This window comes from Anopheles funestus, chromosome 2RL, assembly GCF_943734845.2.
Source record: "Anopheles funestus chromosome 2RL, idAnoFuneDA-416_04, whole genome shotgun sequence".
In the NCBI taxonomy this organism is placed as follows: Eukaryota; Metazoa; Arthropoda; class Insecta; order Diptera; family Culicidae; genus Anopheles; species Anopheles funestus.
The window spans coordinates 64,812,587-64,830,979 of record NC_064598.1 but is presented as its reverse complement, the minus strand read 5'-3'; the positions used below and the strand labels follow the sequence as shown (position 1 = coordinate 64,830,979).

The 18,393-nt window shown below is 37.4% G+C and overlaps 2 protein-coding genes across 2 annotated transcripts; both read left to right on the top strand.

The window, feature by feature from the left end:
- The first annotated feature begins 249 nt into the window (after nucleotides 1-249).
- Nucleotides 250-3,954, top strand: LOC125760864 (uncharacterized). The gene is made up of 2 exons (XM_049421411.1): nucleotides 250-3,620; nucleotides 3,684-3,954. The coding sequence occupies exons 1-2, from the start codon at nucleotides 3,332-3,334 to the stop codon at nucleotides 3,932-3,934; spliced, it is 540 nt and encodes a 179-aa protein (XP_049277368.1). The 5' UTR covers nucleotides 250-3,331; the 3' UTR covers nucleotides 3,935-3,954.
- Nucleotides 3,955-14,588: 10,634 nt separating this feature from the next.
- On the top strand, nucleotides 14,589-18,054 carry LOC125760865 (lipopolysaccharide-induced tumor necrosis factor-alpha factor homolog). Its single transcript, XM_049421412.1, has 4 exons — nucleotides 14,589-14,755; nucleotides 15,149-15,429; nucleotides 15,502-15,637; nucleotides 17,568-18,054. The coding sequence occupies exons 2-4, from the start codon at nucleotides 15,192-15,194 to the stop codon at nucleotides 17,668-17,670; spliced, it is 477 nt and encodes a 158-aa protein (XP_049277369.1). The 5' UTR covers nucleotides 14,589-14,755; nucleotides 15,149-15,191; the 3' UTR covers nucleotides 17,671-18,054.
- Nucleotides 18,055-18,393: the final 339 nt, after the last annotated feature.

Here is an 18,393-nt window from a genome sequence, read left to right as displayed (position 1 = left end):
TAACGTTCGGAAAGGGTTGAAACTTTTCTCCATAACACTATACCACACACTGTAAGAACAAACATCAAGCAAATACAAACTTAAGCGCGTTTTAACAACGCCACAACCACTCTGATGGCTGTCGAATGGCCTGTGTGGACTGTTAGCTGTTAGAAATCGAGCAACAACAATCACGATCGCATCACCCCTTCGCTCCGGAGGATGTCACTTCATCAACTGATAAAGAAAGTAGAATGAACATGTGATAAGTAAATGCAACATTTTAAGCTTTCTTCAGCATGCCAAAACAACAACAATATTAAGCACGTTGGTACGATTTCTGGCTGAAATGTTTGATGCCAAAGAATAGGTTCGTTGCCATTTATGACAGGTTACATCAATCTTGAAGAAAAGAAAAATCATCCTACCCACTCACGTCTTTGACAGTGACGTTGCGCTGAAACCCCATACAAAAAGGAAAACAGTGAAATCATGCCTAAAATGACAGAATCCATATACACACACACAAACACACCTTCAACACCATCTAAAAAACAAAATAACTGAACCATAGACCAGATATATTGCATAACGGCGCACCGTAACCTGTTTTCCATTGCCATAGTAACGGAGATTTTCCACCATTTCCATACGCAAATGTTGCCTGGTTCGGGGTAGTTCAAGTCCTCGCCGATGCTCGATGATGCTGCACGAATTGGGGTGTATATGTTTCAACAATAACTCAACAATATATTCCCATGAATGTCGAAGTAGGCGAAAAAGCTCCCGCTTTTTCATGAACCTATTGGGCGATGAGTTGTACATTTGTGCCATCGGGTCGATTTCATTGAACCTTCGTTCACCCACATAGAATGAGGCTTGTGTAAACAGAAAAAAAGAATACATTTTGACGGCCACTCGTTTTAATACACAAAATTTTAATAATACACATGCTTTATCATTCCGTTCCGTGTGTTTGGCTTACGAGTGACGTTCACCTATTCACCTCGGTGGATGATTAAAATCTTATACGTCCGTAAGTCGGAAGGAAAAAAGGAAACAAACAAGGTGACCGTGTGCAAAAAAAAAGGAAGCAAAACATATTACCATTTGTGCTCATTTTTCCGAACCGAAACTTTATGTTTGGGGCAAAAAGCGAAAGGGTCATGCCGTGGTGAATGCTGTTGCAGTTTTTTTAGTTTGTAAGAATGAACAATCTATCGGTTAAACCGCATGCCCTATAACCGGAGGATGATAGATTAGTTTTTCTGCGATAAGCGAAGGATATAGCTTTACGGCGACGATGTGCGATTTGAATTTATAATATTTTTTTTTTCGCTCATAAGTTTTTGGCTAAAATTTTTTGAAACGTATAATTCATCATCCATAAGCTAAGAGGTTCAACTTTGACTTTCTCTTCTTATCTGTTCCAGCATCGAATCACATATCGGTTAGCTGTGCTAGAATTTAGACTAGTGTATCGGTGGTATATTTAACATCAGATTTCTTTTTATTTTCTCTCCTAATTTGCTTCTTTACATGATCATTATCGAGTACTTTCCATTAATGCTGCAGACCAGAAAGCATGTTTTATATGTGTCATAAAATTTATATCTAATGTTTCACGTTGTATACACAAGTTCTGGTATACAGCCGAACTACAGTAAAAAGTGAAAATTATTAGTAGAATTTATTAAAGCAAAAAAAACAAAACAACATAAGCTCGTAATGGAAGAATCTATATTTCACACGAAATGAACAACTAAACAAAACTAGCGACAAAAGAAATTAGTTTTCTCGATATGCAAAGTAGAAATATCACGAACACAGTTGGATTACCAAAATTCTATCCAAACCAAAACAATGCTAGCGTCTAACTGAATAAACACTCTTATCACTAAGAATCAAACACCTTTCCCTAACCTGTAAGCCAACGATAATAAATAATTGCGATACGATTAGTGGCCGAACGAATCCTGTGAAATGTTGACAACTTGATAAATTACATTCACAGTGGTAGGATTTTTTTTCCGAGTAAAATTATCTTTTTTTTTTCATAAAACCCAATTAACCTGAATTAATTTTCAAAAACAAGCCCAATATTCAAACAATTTTCAAAAATGTTTGGGCGTTGGAATTGTTAATAAAAATAACTTATGTTTCAATTCCACCCAGATGAAGGATATGGATACGATTATTTAAAGTTTAAAATTAACTACTGTTTGTGAACTAGTTTCAATTGATTTTCTTGAAAGAGAAACCACAACGTCTTAATAGAAACTAATACATTAAAAACAAAAGCAAGCAAGAAATCTAGATCTAATCGTGGTAATACATTTAACAAAAGCAAACCCTGCTCGTGTGTCCTGAATGTAAAACTCAATATAATTTGAGAATATTCCACGGGCAATTGATACAACAAATCAATTCCTATATAGCAAATTAGCACACGATGACGGGGGGAAACAATTACTGTAAGAAACAGAGTGAAAGAAGACTTTACACAACACAACAGCACACTAAAGTGCGGAGGTATAGCAAGGGTTTAACGAAAGGCGAAGAGAAACTTTGATGGTGAATGGTAAGAAGCAAACAGAATAAAACAAAAAAACCAACAAACAAATGAAGCTACGGATGGTTGGCGTAGCTGAGAAGCGGAACTAACATAGGGTATATATTTTTTAGTGGATAATGAGGCATTAGGGACGAAACCAATTGTGTTAAACACGAATATGAAGTTTGCGATAAGCTGAACACAAATTATGTACTGAGTGCAGATACTTTACTACAAACCGTTTGGTAAAAGGAAGAGAACGTTTGCGAGAAATCTCGTCTCGAGGTTGGAGAGTTGGAGGTATGCGTTCATCCATTCGTTGATTGTTGAGGTGCGACATGGAATGACGTAGCGCAAAAAAAAGGCAAAAAGCAAGTATTAGTGAATTGTTCTCAAAATGTTGGATAATAAAAGTCGTGTTATCGGAAAACATATCCATTACTGTGTATGCTTCAACACGGAAAAGGCAAATCGGAAAGAAAACTAAACATAGCGGAAGTCATCATTAGACGTTAAGCGAGCGCATGATCTTTCAAGATCGTAATTGATAATCATGGAAAAATAATTATTTCCCGATAAGTGTCATTCAATATCATTTTCATGCTAACTTTCGTTTCATAACCATTCTCCCTAACGTCTGTCATATACGATACCCTTCATCATCAAAATCCTTGATCAAAGTAACCAGGGAAACGTCGCATCTTTAATGCCTATTGCTGAACAGGAAAATAAAGCAAGAAAAACCTAACCAATTTGTGAGAAAGAATACGTCAAAAAAGCTCCACAGGGCTGAAGATTATGAGCCTAATTGCTACCTGTATCCTCTGTCAGGCCAGATTGCCGTGCGAAAGTTCAAATACGTGGATACTAGTGCAACATTTGCTCGACAATCATCCGCGGGAAACGATGCCACCGATGCCCAAACAAAATTCGAAACACACAACAGAAAAGTGCTCGTTGTTCTCAACACCCCGGCCGATGGATGATTGCAATGAACAACAAGAACCCATGCCAAATGTGTGTGCTAGCCAAGGTCACGCTAAAACTACACTTCATCACAATAAGAAAACTGTTTACAAAACTACTGGTAGGTTCAATCTGATTGATCGTTTATTGTCCTCAAACGCTTAGCTACTTTTCAACCCTCCAGTTGCTCAATGGAAACCGGCGCGGTTCCGTGTGAAATGTAAAGAGTGTGGAGGACGCTTCTATCCAACAATTCGCATGGCAACGAGTCGCATCTCTAACGGCTTTGGAGCTGCCTGTATGCTTTCATGTTGGCCATTCTGTTTCCTACCCGCTTTATTTACCACACCGATGAAGCATCATCTACACTGCTCGAACTGCAACGCTTATTTAGGCCTTTATGATGTTCAGAGAGATTGCTTGCAGCAGACTTAATGCAGATCAGTCCAGCTAAATGTAAATGTTACTATAACACACACGTCTCTCATTTGCATGAACCCTTAAATTAAAAAAAAAAATAAACGAAACAATTATCTCCATCTGTTTGTCACTTATGAGTAAATTTTGACTAAAGAAATAGAAAATGTATGAAAATCATGTTTCATTATTTAAATTACCGTTCAAATTTACCGCGTGGTACATAGTTTTTAAATCATATCAAATGGTTTGCGTCTAGGGGGCGTTATGTGTGTGCAGCGCCATCTATTGGATTTGATGTGAGTTTGATGTGATTTGAATAACAGAGTTCTGAATTGTAACGCTAAACTTTCATCCGCTCGCATTCCTCAGAGTGTAAACGAAAAAAATTGTGTTAAACGAAAAGCAAATGCAAATACAATTTATTTTAATTGTTTAATGAAAACAACTAATTTCTATTATGCCATTTTTCTAAACATATTTTGTTATTAGCCCAACCTAGTGGTCAATACACTGATTTTCTACACGACCACACCTCGTCCGGACTGTTCTTTTCAGCTGACTATTCAGTTTCATGGTGAAAATAAATAGCTTCTAATAAAGATGAGTACACTAAGTAATAGTGAGTCCGTTTAATCCTTCTTGTGAACGTATGGTTTCTTCTCAGCATGAAGGGCTTTTTATGAATGTTTCGCTCAGTCTTTTGCTTAATAACTCACTCAATCTATGTGCTGATTAGCGACTCATTCGTTGTCGTTACAAATTACTCAATAAGAGTGAGTAAGTGTTTTGTTTATTTATTTCGATAATAATCACCAAATACGAACGAATAAAACCATTTACAGCAATCAAATAAAAAAGTGGAATAAATTACATTTACCTGAAAGTGAAGTGAAGTAATCAAATAACTTATCACTGCAACAGGAGGATTTAAATCCAAAAAACAATATCAAGGCCTGATTTTCATTTTTATTAAGTAAACAAAATTCAAAAAGACAACCAAAACACTTATTCATCCTTATTGCATAGTCACTCGAATCAGCAGTTAAAACGGTTAAAGGAATAGTCGAAGCATTAGTTTAGAGCAGACATGTCAAACATACGGTCCGCGGGCCGAATCCAGCCCGCGTCGGGAGAGGTCTTTGAATCCGGCACGCGAAGGAAGAACGAGAACATCGATTATTATCTGACTAGAGCGTTGTTTAGCTTAGAAAATCAAGGAATACTTTGTATATGTTGTGTGTGTACTCTTTTACACTTCAGTAACACCCTCTTGAATTCCTCTTCAAATCCAAACAATTGTTGAATTTTATTTCCTTAGGACTTCTCCCTCCCCTTCTGACTTATCTTGGCCCGCAAGATAGTTTTCGTTTGCAAACCGGCCCGCAAGCCAAAATGAGTTTGACATCACTGGTTTAGAGTATTAATATTTTATGTATCTTAAATCATTATAACAATTCTTTCATTCTGCTTCAACTCTCTGAAAAGTGTGATTATTCTTATCTCTGGTTTCTAGTATGCTATTTATAACTGTAACGTCCCACTAGACCATACCAGGTCCAATGGGACGTTAGACCTAGAAGAAGAATTTGTTTTATTCATATCTGCCATATGAATGGGCGTAAATGCCGATAATTGTTGTTTTGTCTTGGGATTTGTCATAGAAAAATATGTCTTTTTTAAATTTATTAAAAAAATTGTTTTAAATTCATAATTAAATCAATTAAAATAACAAATTATTAAAATTTTTTTTTTTTTTTGCTCGGTTAGAACGGCCTGGCCGTATCAAGACTTATTTTACCACGTAGCAGGATAGTCAGTCCATGCTACGGGGGGACGGTCCGGATGGGATTTGAACCCGGTCCCTGCCGTGTGGACGGGCGCCGTTTTTCACATGCACCACCGGGCCCGCCCCATATTAAAAAAAAATTATTCAATTTAAAGTGTTTAAGTGTCAGATAAAAGTGTTTATTAAAAACATCTTACAAACTGGTTTCGACAATGTATGGAAAACATGAAGGGATGACGTACAGGGATTACAAAGAACATTATTTATAATTATAATTTATAGGATTCTACACCTATAGATAAATTTACGAATCATATGCATAGAGTCCTTTATGTATTTAAGATATGTTTGTTTCATGGAAAAAAATAATTAATTTAATTCATTATAATTTTTAGATTCATGTTTATTCGAAAGAGCAAAAAACTCCTGTAAACCTCAATTCGTACGTTTATATCGTATCGCAGGTGAAGTATTTTCTACATCTTATTTGGTGATACAACTAACAGCTAGTGATGTCTGCTTTATATGCACATGATTGAGCGGTGTTAGATAATCTATTAATTACAGTCTTGCAGCATATCGAATGCTTGGAACACAGCGGAACAATCGATCATAAATCAACTAATATTCCCACAATGCTGAGTGCTAGCGAAGGTGAAAGCTTAACTCCATTGCAACAGAAATTACAGCAACCGTGTCGTTATAAGAAAACAAGTGTCCTAATCGGCAGAAAATTTAAGTTTAAAGAACGTTTACATTAATGCATACCTATTGTCACCAGTGTTTAAATTGTTATAAAACAAATCAATAGTTAAATTGTTAAGAACTAGATTATTTTCAGTTCAATTGTCCGTTCAATTGGGCTGATAAATGCGAATAGCGGTCACACTAACATTCATAAATAAATGAATTTAAAAAATTAAGCAAAACAGAAATTAATAATATCAGACTCAATTTAAGTATTCTCATATTTTCTAGGCTTTATCAAGCTATAAATTTTAACCTTACCTAATGACTGTTAACTAGAATTATCCCTGCGTTGAATGAGGAATCCTTCATTTGAGGATACGATGCAGCGAAAATTTTAACTCACCTCCTTTAAAATTGTGATGTTGTGAATTACTGGCACTTAATTTTGATTAAACAACCAGTTTAGTAATTGTAATACCTAAAAATGCTCCCATGCCCTTTTTAATGTTATTCAGATTAATAAAATACACCAATAACATTACTCGAATCTATTGCGTTATTTCTGCTTTATTCCAACTCGGAGTTTGAAACAATTCTAACGAATCTACCGTACAATATTACGTTACTCGCCCACACGCTTTCGTTCACAACGGTTCCAACCGAGTTCCGTTTGCAATCAAATCGTGCAGAACGACATGTATACGAGCTGCAGTTGTGAGCTACCTCACTGCAAGGCGCAAGGCGTAATCAAATAACTTATCACTGCAACAGGAGGATTTAAATCCAAAAAACAATATCAAGGCCTGATTTTCATTTTTATTAAGTAAACAAAATTCAAAAAGACAACCAAAACACTTATTCATCCTTATTGCATAGTCACTCGAATCAGCAGTTAAAACGGTTAAAGGAATAGTCGAAGCATTAGTTTAGAGCAGACATGTCAAACATACGGTCCGCGGGCCGAATCCAGCCCGCGTCGGGAGAGGTCTTTGAATCCGGCACGCGAAGGAAGAACGAGAACATCGATTATTATCTGACTAGAGCGTTGTTTAGCTTAGAAAATCAAGGAATACTTTGTATATGTTGTGTGTGTACTCTTTTACACTTCAGTAACACCCTCTTGAATTCCTCTTCAAATCCAAACAATTGTTGAATTTTATTTCCTTAGGACTTCTCCCTCCCCTTCTGACTTATCTTGGCCCGCAAGATAGTTTTCGTTTGCAAACCGGCCCGCAAGCCAAAATGAGTTTGACATCACTGGTTTAGAGTATTAATATTTTATGTATCTTAAATCATTATAACAATTCTTTCATTCTGCTTCAACTCTCTGAAAAGTGTGATTATTCTTATCTCTGGTTTCTAGTATGCTATTTATAACTGTAACGTCCCACTAGACCATACCAGGTCCAATGGGACGTTAGACCTAGAAGAAGAATTTGTTTTATTCATATCTGCCATATGAATGGGCGTAAATGCCGATAATTGTTGTTTTGTCTTGGGATTTGTCATAGAAAAATATGTCTTTTTTAAATTTATTAAAAAAATTGTTTTAAATTCATAATTAAATCAATTAAAATAACAAATTATTAAAATTTTTTTTTTTTTTTTTGCTCGGTTAGAACGGCCTGGCCGTATCAAGACTTATTTTACCACGTAGCAGGATAGTCAGTCCATGCTACGGGGGGACGGTCCGGATGGGATTTGAACCCGGTCCCTGCCGTGTGGACGGGCGCCGTTTTTCACATGCACCACCGGGCCCGCCCCATATTAAAAAAAAATTATTCAATTTAAAGTGTTTAAGTGTCAGATAAAAGTGTTTATTAAAAACATCTTACAAACTGGTTTCGACAATGTATGGAAAACATGAAGGGATGACGTACAGGGATTACAAAGAACATTATTTATAATTATAATTTATAGGATTCTACACCTATAGATAAATTTACGAATCATATGCATAGAGTCCTTTATGTATTTAAGATATGTTTGTTTCATGGAAAAAAATAATTAATTTAATTCATTATAATTTTTAGATTCATGTTTATTCGAAAGAGCAAAAAACTCCTGTAAACCTCAATTCGTACGTTTATATCGTATCGCAGGTGAAGTATTTTCTACATCTTATTTGGTGATACAACTAACAGCTAGTGATGTCTGCTTTATATGCACATGATTGAGCGGTGTTAGATAATCTATTAATTACAGTCTTGCAGCATATCGAATGCTTGGAACACAGCGGAACAATCGATCATAAATCAACTAATATTCCCACAATGCTGAGTGCTAGCGAAGGTGAAAGCTTAACTCCATTGCAACAGAAATTACAGCAACCGTGTCGTTATAAGAAAACAAGTGTCCTAATCGGCAGAAAATTTAAGTTTAAAGAACGTTTACATTAATGCATACCTATTGTCACCAGTGTTTAAATTGTTATAAAACAAATCAATAGTTAAATTGTTAAGAACTAGATTATTTTCAGTTCAATTGTCCGTTCAATTGGGCTGATAAATGCGAATAGCGGTCACACTAACATTCATAAATAAATGAATTTAAAAAATTAAGCAAAACAGAAATTAATAATATCAGACTCAATTTAAGTATTCTCATATTTTCTAGGCTTTATCAAGCTATAAATTTTAACCTTACCTAATGACTGTTAACTAGAATTATCCCTGCGTTGAATGAGGAATCCTTCATTTGAGGATACGATGCAGCGAAAATTTTAACTCACCTCCTTTAAAATTGTGATGTTGTGAATTACTGGCACTTAATTTTGATTAAACAACCAGTTTAGTAATTGTAATACCTAAAAATGCTCCCATGCCCTTTTTAATGTTATTCAGATTAATAAAATACACCAATAACATTACTCGAATCTATTGCGTTATTTCTGCTTTATTCCAACTCGGAGTTTGAAACAATTCTAACGAATCTACCGTACAATATTACGTTACTCGCCCACACGCTTTCGTTCACAACGGTTCCAACCGAGTTCCGTTTGCAATCAAATCGTGCAGAACGACATGTATACGAGCTGCAGTTGTGAGCTACCTCACTGCAAGGCGCTCTTGTGCTCATGTTTTTCTAAATCAAGAACTAGTTCTAGCCATAATTTGGCACAAGGCTGGTCAATGATCGGTTGGTCCCGAGTAGCGATCGCTGCTAGTTGGGGACCCACCGCCATTAGAATGGCACACTGCCTTTCGAGCGTTCGAACGGATGTGAGAGACATCAATGCTACCTATCAAACGAACCGAACCGTGGGATTATAGGTGCCACGTAGAGACGAAGCGTTGAATATTAATTGAAATATGTTCAATTTAATGGTAAAGCTTATGAGAGAGCATCTTCTTTCAGTTTTTAAACACAGTTGTTCAATTTCACTTAAGCGCAAACATTAGTTGAAAGCGAGAGTGCAAGTACAATTTTTGACCAACCTGCTGGTCGTCTTGTTACGTCGTGGAACCGGTTTCCCCAACGAATAGTAGGATTTTCCCCTTCGCAAACCGTTATATGGCTCAGCGAAACTGTTTCAGCATTCCTTTTTGCCTTCGGGGTACACTTTTCCGTTCCTTTCATGAGATGCAGTTCTTGTTCTCGATTGACCTCGAGCCGTGCAACTGGCCAGGTAGATCGTACCGCAAACGATGCAACTGCATGCAACGCTGTGCACCGGCGATTGTGCAACGAGCTGCAGCGACGATGATGCATCGCGTCAAGATCAATTCCATTTCGTAATAGAAGTCTGAACTCAAACGCCGGTCGTCACGGTCAGCAGTGGGGTGTAAAATCTAACCCTGAGAGCTGTTTGTGGTGGCATCGAGCCTTTAAAAATAGATTACCAATCTACAGCAGCGTGTTGTCGGAGATTAGTCTCCCGCAGCATTTACCAGACAGGTGATGAGAAAATTTGTGTCAGCGCGAGCTTTACATTGTGCGAGCTTCAGGTGATTAATTCCACCATATCACAGCTAATTTGCACAAATGGTTGTTAATCAGAATAGTGAGAGATTAAACTGAATGTTCGGAGATTTCATAATACATATGCAAGTGTAGTAAAAACAGCTAAAATGACCTAAAAAAAGATTGCAAAATTCTATTCTATTATTGTTCACTATATTTAATTTACATCTTCATTATTCTATTCACTATTCACCAAAAACCGACCTTGAGTTAATAGCTCACTTTTAGCACCGGAAACACCTCACGTTGGATTTGTTCAGTGAAACAAAAACTACCAAAACCATGGAACAATCCTATGGCAATTTTTGCGAATCACCATCTACAAACTCCATAATGTGCGTAACAATTGAACGATTATTTACCGTCAACTTTTGTTGCGGACAGAGAAAAAAATACTACGAAAAACCAGCGACAATGACGATCACAGACAGTGCTTCCATCCCATGACGCACTCAGTTCAGAACAAATCAGAATTCTTTCCTGTTTGTACGTTTTTTTTTTGTTGCTTCCAGTATGAGCGCGCGAAATTCGTAATAATCTCGCTATTACCAATGAGATCGTCGAAGTGTACATCGATCTGACCTTCTTTGGGGAGCAAGGAAGCGTGGAGAGGGCAAGTAGCCATCAGCAACCCCTGCCGTAGTGGTCAACAGATTGTTACGAAAGAACCGATAATAAGTGGAGCTTCAGTGCTAGTAAGATGAGCAACAGGAGAAATGTGATTGGAAGCTGCGTACTTGAATTCAGACACGTGACGTCAATGACCGTAGGGTAAGCTTCAACGTCAATGTTGAATATGTCTACCCCGTTGTAGCACTACGGAGCTACCGAAGCGTTCGATTTCCAAATTCACGCCCTGCATATGTTAGAAGGAAAACATCTCACATCTCATTGTCAAAGTGGTCTTTAATCACGCTTTACGGTAAAAAATGAGTCATCTTTTGCTAGGAACAACCACAACATTAACGTTAACATCCAACTCATCTACCGCTATCGCTGAATAAACATGTTGATGGATTTAGAGCTAGGAAATGAGGTTATTGTAACGTTTCTTGGATTCGAGCTCACAAATTCTCGCTAGCTCTCGGCAGCTAAGATTAGTACCTTGACACGGTGCGCCATTTCTAGACGGTATTTGACGTTTATAGCTGACGTAGAATAACAAATAAAACAGCGTTGGAAGAAAACGCAATACATTGCAAATAAAGAAAATAAGATAAACATATAAATTATTTTTTCACAAAAAAAAACAATTTAAATGACAGTCAGAACATAAATTCTACGCAAAACAAATGTGCTTGAGACGAACCTTATCCTAATGTGTCCTACTAATTTAATTCATTTCTCACTATTGATCACTTATGCTCGAAAAGCTTCGCGTGTGTGTTATCGTGGGCATTGGTTTTGATAATCACTGTGTTCAAGTGATGGAATTAAATAATAGGAACACTTGTCAAATGCTGATAGTAAACTTTGGTGAATTGAGTGATAACATCAAATGATCAAATGTTTCTTTTATCGACAAGGCTTCGATTCTGCTTTTTCTGATCCAGAACGCAGTTTATTGGTATTGTTTCTTTTTCCATTAGAACTTGATAAAATTAAAGATTCTAGAATTTATTTTGTTTTGTAAGAATAGCGTTTTAAGGCATATTTAAAGTTTGCATTTGAGATTTAGAAAATCATTTGTAGAATTTTTATATTTTGTTAAAAATAAAAGTTAAAGTTAAAACGAATGCCGAAGCTGACAAAAGATTTGGCTAAGTTCAATAGCCTAAATGTAAAGTAAACATTCGGCCCGTCATGTAAAGCGAGCTGTTATAATGAGAAAATAAGTATTCTTTTGGAGAGTGAAAGAGCACCTACAAAATAATTGTAATTGTGATTAAATCTTCCCATCCGGAAGAGGAATGATATTTACAAGAACGTGTCCGATTTGCCACATTCAAGGATGGTCACAAATATATATTCATTAACAGTTGTCTTGATATTGTAAAATAATCCAGTTAATATTGAATCTTTTAAAAAATGTTGGTTTTCTGAAATAAAATATGTAAAGAAATTTCCTCAATTTATAATAAAAAAAATCGGCTACTTCCTCAACAAACATTCAGCAGGTGAGACTTCCTAGAAAGACGGGAGTTTTGTGGACACTTTATTAATTGTAGAAAGAATAACGAGGTGGAATTACTAGAATTTTGCTCTTAGTATCCGAGACAAAATTATAATTATTGTCTTCTTTTATGGTCATAGATTTTATTGTTCATTATTCCTACTGTGTATCTTTGTTCGTAATTTATCTATTTCCGCTCGATTCGACAGTTCCAGGAACCACTATGTTGCGCACAATTTATTGTGAGCTGAGTATATCTTTTAATATTTATTTTTGAATATAAAATTGAATTTTTGAAAACTTCTGCTGATCTACTCAAGTCTCTGGTGCGTTTCGCGGACTATTTGACAGCTTATTTCGATAGCACAGATTCCGAACGAACCTTTGCTACTTGATTTGAGTCGATGGACTTTTCAATAAATAATTCTGAGATCTAACACAGTCACACTGCAGTAGCGACTGTGAACTGTTTCCAATGTGCTTTAACAATGTGTTTTATTCACGTGGACTTTTATCTCGACGTTCGATAACATATACAAACATCGAATTACACGGAAAACTGTGTTTCCAATGGTTTCTCAGAGAGATTTTTCTCGTCGTAAAGACTTTTCCAAAATTATTTAAATATTTACTTTTCGCTATTTGTTCAATAATTTTAAAACTCTAAAATTACTTTCACTGTGTCTTTGTTGGAGTTCGTTTCTATTCTCAGTCCTTAACTCAGTCCTCACGAGCACTACTAGTTTATTATCTTCTATGCAAATGGTTCTTCAACCAACGTTCCATGTGTGAGAATGTGGTGATGGGCGTTGATTTTGGATTGAATTCCATTTTTTTCTACGAAAAAACAACAATCGCTCTACTACATGGTATGTAACCACCCATCTAAACCCAAACAATAACATTGAGATGCGTGTACCAAAATCACATGCTACAACACTAACTGCAGCGGACACACCGGGGTTGCAGCGGGTTGTGATACGATCACCAAATCGTAGAGAGAAAATCAAAAACCTGCGCAGCACATTAGCACGAATGTGCCCCAATTACCCAACCTAGAGCTATGGTGGACGGTAGACGAAGGTGTATAATTTGCCATCGTCACGACCATGTGCTTTCCTTCCGTCCGTACAAACACATGTGCCAAAGCGTGTCCCACAGGAAAAAAAGACATCCAGTCCAAAAACAGCGAGTTGCAGTTTTCCAAACAGTTACAACATTTAATGACACCAGCATACTGTATCGATTGCCAAGGGAATTGTCTCTAATACAAAAGAACAAAAAAAACACTCTTCATATAACGTCATTCACACTCCGTGCTTCCGCTACCGTTACCATTACACTGAAAGCCTTTATCAGAACACTCGAAATGAATTACAAGCGTGTCACATTGTTTCGTTATGAAATGTAAGCTGTTTTCCAATTTTGTTTTGTTTTTTTTTTCTTTTCAAATACAGATAATGGATGAGTAATGACGGTGCTCTTGACTCATGTTCGCGCAGAACTTTTCTATATGGGTTTATTCCCTGTCATATTAATTTATGAAAATTAAAACAAAACTTCTGTTAGGAAATTATTTTTAAAAAAAGTTAGTTTCTGTCATCTGAAGCCTGGGTTTTTCCATATAATTTCGTAACGTGTAAAATTTTAAATTTTATTTTATATTCATTTTAAAAAATGTTTACAAAGTAATTCAAAATGTGCCATTTTCGAAAAATTAACACGATACGCATGGAACTCAACTCAAACGTTCAGATAATTGATTATAAACAGTTTTTCGTGAGGTTTATTAAATATTTAAAAAAACTTTGTCGATTGAAATAATAATTTCACAAAATGTCACTTTGTCACTAATAAAAACTCCGCAGTAAAAGACGCAAGAACGAAACAATCATTTCTGTACCAAAAGCGAAACAAACTGAACAAATAAAGCGTACCGAATATCGACACCGAACCCCCACCCGAACAACGTGTCCAGTCGCACCCGGCACAATGTATCCCCAATGTTCGCGTGGCGAGCATAAAACTCCCCATACTAACACAACGCATTGGTTCCACAAACGCACACTAGCAAAAAAGCCGTGCTGGCACCACAGTAAAAAGCCACCACCATCATGTGCCGGTACGACTTTATCGCGGGTATTCAGTGAGCCACGAACTTTCGATCGCGCAACAACGACAACCGGGTGTGTCGCTGGAAAGAAGTAAATCAACTGTACCAAACTAAAAACCACCAAAAACGCGGTGCATCCAGTGCAACTGCAAGTGTGACGCCACAAAACAGGTATGCAGACCTTGGGTCGGTGCAGCCCTTTTCTGGACTGTACTTCGTTGCGCTGTAGAATGCGACTTAAAAGGGGGGTGATGAGTGCAGAAACGAAGTGAAAAGGGAAAGTGATTCGAATAGCATAACAACAAAAAAAAACCGGTGCACGGAGCTCGATCAACTGAAGATCGCTGTCTAAGTTTAAGTTGGCAAATCCGTGCACGGAGTGAAAGTGACGAGTAGTTTGGCGTATATTTGCGGGTCGCTTTTTTGTGTGTTTGTGTATATTTTTTTGATGCTCCTGTTTTATCGTTAGATTGCCTCTAAAGTGTAGCTTTTAAGCCATCCTTATTTAGTGCAAATAGTACAAATACTCACGTGTCTGCCCATTTCAACTCGTTCAACTTACAGTCATAAAAAGTGGTGATAAGTTTAACAACAAAAACACATCATAATGAACCCCGGTGGTAAAGGATCCGGTCCGGAAGGATTTCAAACGCAGCCATTAAATCAACCGCCCTACCCTGCACAGTCACCACCATACCCGGGCCAAGGGCCGGTAGCAACTGGTGGATATCCTCATCCTTCGGCAAACGTACCAAATTATGCGCATCCACCACCTCCGCCACCGTACGATGCTAACTCGAACGTGATCCCACCGCCACAGAATGCGTCCACGACTTATGTGCAAGGTAAAGCGTATGATCACACATTTTTACGACAAAATTTTAATAAAGCAATATTCTCATTCTGTGTTTACATAGTTGTAACCAGTCCACAAGTAGGCCCGGATCCGGCCTCGATGGTGTGTCCCTCCTGTACCAAGCACGTGATCACCCGGCTGGACTATGAAACCTCAACTAAAACCCACATTGCAGCCGGGCTACTATGCCTTTTTATGTGAGTTCCTTACATGTCTACTTTTTTTTATTCTATCACTAAATAATCTTTCCAAAAATTCCAATCTTTTTGGAATATACTGCCTTTTCTTGGTGTGTCTTCACAAATACTACATCGGCGTTAAAGCATTGTTGGAAGTCATGATAAAAAACATTCCTCAAAGTCTCTAAAGTTGTCTAATCTCTGATAAGCTCGTATCATGATAAGTTATCTTATGATTTAAAGCAATGGCTCATAGGGCATTCTGAAGTTGTTTTTATCTGTAATTTGTTATGCACTATTTAAAAAGAGCATCCTAAATCCCAACCGTATCACAACTACCGCTCTAACAATCCCGAACAACTTTTGATATCGAGCTGACACAGTCAACGCCTTCCAAACCGGATCTGAAGAATGAAGAACACACCTGTTTAACGGAAAAGAAAACAGTCTCAAACAGAGTGCCACTCGCTCGAGAACACGTTCGAACCAATGCTTACAGTATTGTAGGATGAACATTTGAACATCGGTTTTGGTAGACAAGCCGTCTATGCTTGAAGGCTAAATCCGGTTTTAGAATGGGGATCGTTAAACTTTTATTGTCAAGCGATTGTACCATAGCCCCAAAAGGCATGGAATTTTGTTTAAAATACACTTTTGTTTCTATTACAATACAATTACCGTTTTGTTCTGCAGTTCTGCCTCATTGTAGTGGTATGAGAGTCACGCAACCGGTGGTTGTTAATGGCAAATATTTACTACAAATATCTACACTGCAAGAAATGAGTTCATGCATGAGTATGAAGTTTACGGTGTTTTGGTGCGATGTTGAATCAAGATAAATAAAAATCCCTCTCGCACTCGAGTACAAAGATGGTGGCCACTATTTCCTGTTATCTTGCCACCGTCAAGTGATGCATAGTGTAATTAAAGGCCAGCTAATGTGCAATCGCACACGAAGTGTTTTGCACCTTAAGTGCTCATTCTAGGAACGGTGGACCGGAAATTGGTTTATGAGTGGGAAAGCATACAGCTTACCATAGCAAGGATAGTTTCTTAACTATTTAAACATCATAATTCTTCCAATGCATCATTCCTTGGTACGATGAGCTGAAATGTGTTGGCTCATGTAATCGCATTACCAGGGTTTTTGAAAAGAACTTCCTACATCATCCATTCTGAAATGAAATCTTTGCACCAACTTTGTACCCATTTACGTTAAGTACGTTAAGTGCGAACGCGACTCTTCTGCTATCTTATCGTATTTACAAACTTCCATTTTACCCTTTCCCGTTGGTCCCATTGGCAACAGTATGGTATGCTATCAGACGACGTCAAAGAAGCTTTAGAGGTCAGTTAAGTTGTGGAACAAAAAGAACCAATTTCAATGCCTGCAGCTATACAACAACTGTTCGATTTGTTTCCACTAGCTGCCTTCTACCAGCGAACAGATAACAAATTCTTTTTTCACCACCCCTTTTTTCACCCTTATAAGCCATTATCGCCACGACCAACAGGTGAAGGTGGGGTGGTGGAGCGGTGGAGCGGTGGGGTGGTGTGTATTGTTGTTGGGAAAGTCTCATTAGACGGAAATGAGCAGCCTACCCAATCGTTCATATTGCACCATTTGCGATCATTATTGTGTAGCCGGTGAGCTGTCTGATTGATGGACGTATTGGTGCGTGATGAATGTTACACAAAATCAACTGTCTGCACGTTGACAGGGCTGACGCATTATCTAGAAAGCAAAATTAATCCATGCTTAGGTGGTTGGTGCATATGGTTTTTTGTTTGCTTTTACTGACGGCAAGCAAATATCTTACTGGTGATGTGTATGGAAATACCGAAGGTATAGCAACTTATTCAAATATTTCAAATATTATTTATCATTTATACCTAAGCTCAATGAACTAAACTTCTTCTGCGCTCTGTTTTTCTCCTTTTTCCACAGATGTTGGCCATGCTTCTGGATCCCGTACGTGATCGATTCGTGCAAGAACGCTAATCACTATTGCCCGAACTGTGGGGCCTACATTGGAACATACCGTGGCTAGGCTAGGTGTGTGTGTGTTTCACCGTGTGTGCCATGTGTGACAAAACCAGCGCTCACCAGTATCCCATGTGCCCAATGGTATCCAAAAACTATTATTATGATAATCCTGAGCCACACCGGCACCAGCGTGCCAAGTGCGCGAGTATTGTGATGTAATTCCCACCTTTTTCCTTGCGTTTCTCCCGCTACCGCACGCAAATCAAAAAGAAGATTAAATGCGTCACCCGTGTGGCCTAAGCAGAAGGTGGAAGAAGAGTTTACAAAAACTTGAAAAAAAAAGAAAGTGCGTGCAACGATAGCATATTTGTAAGAGTAGGTCCGTAGGAAAAATAAACAAAACAGAGCAAAAGAAGGAAAAAGAAAGAGAGAAAGAAAGAAAGATAGAGAACAAGAGGGAAAGAGATCGATGCAAGCGAGCATAGCTTTGTCAAGACGACTGTTATTATTTTTATTATTACTTTGTATTGAATAATGTTGATTTCGTCGTACGTAAAAAAAATTGCATAATAAATGTATTTACATTATCCACTCTCCAAATACAACCCGGCTGGATACGTACTGCGTATTAAATTGCTTTTCCACTAATGGACTTTCATTGTAGTAATGGTATGCATTATTTCTTTATGGCATTTAATTATTTTCAATTATTTAATCAAAGCAAGTGTAATGGATTATTTGCAAACCAACCTCGGTGACCTTTTTCCATACAATCAAATCATAAACG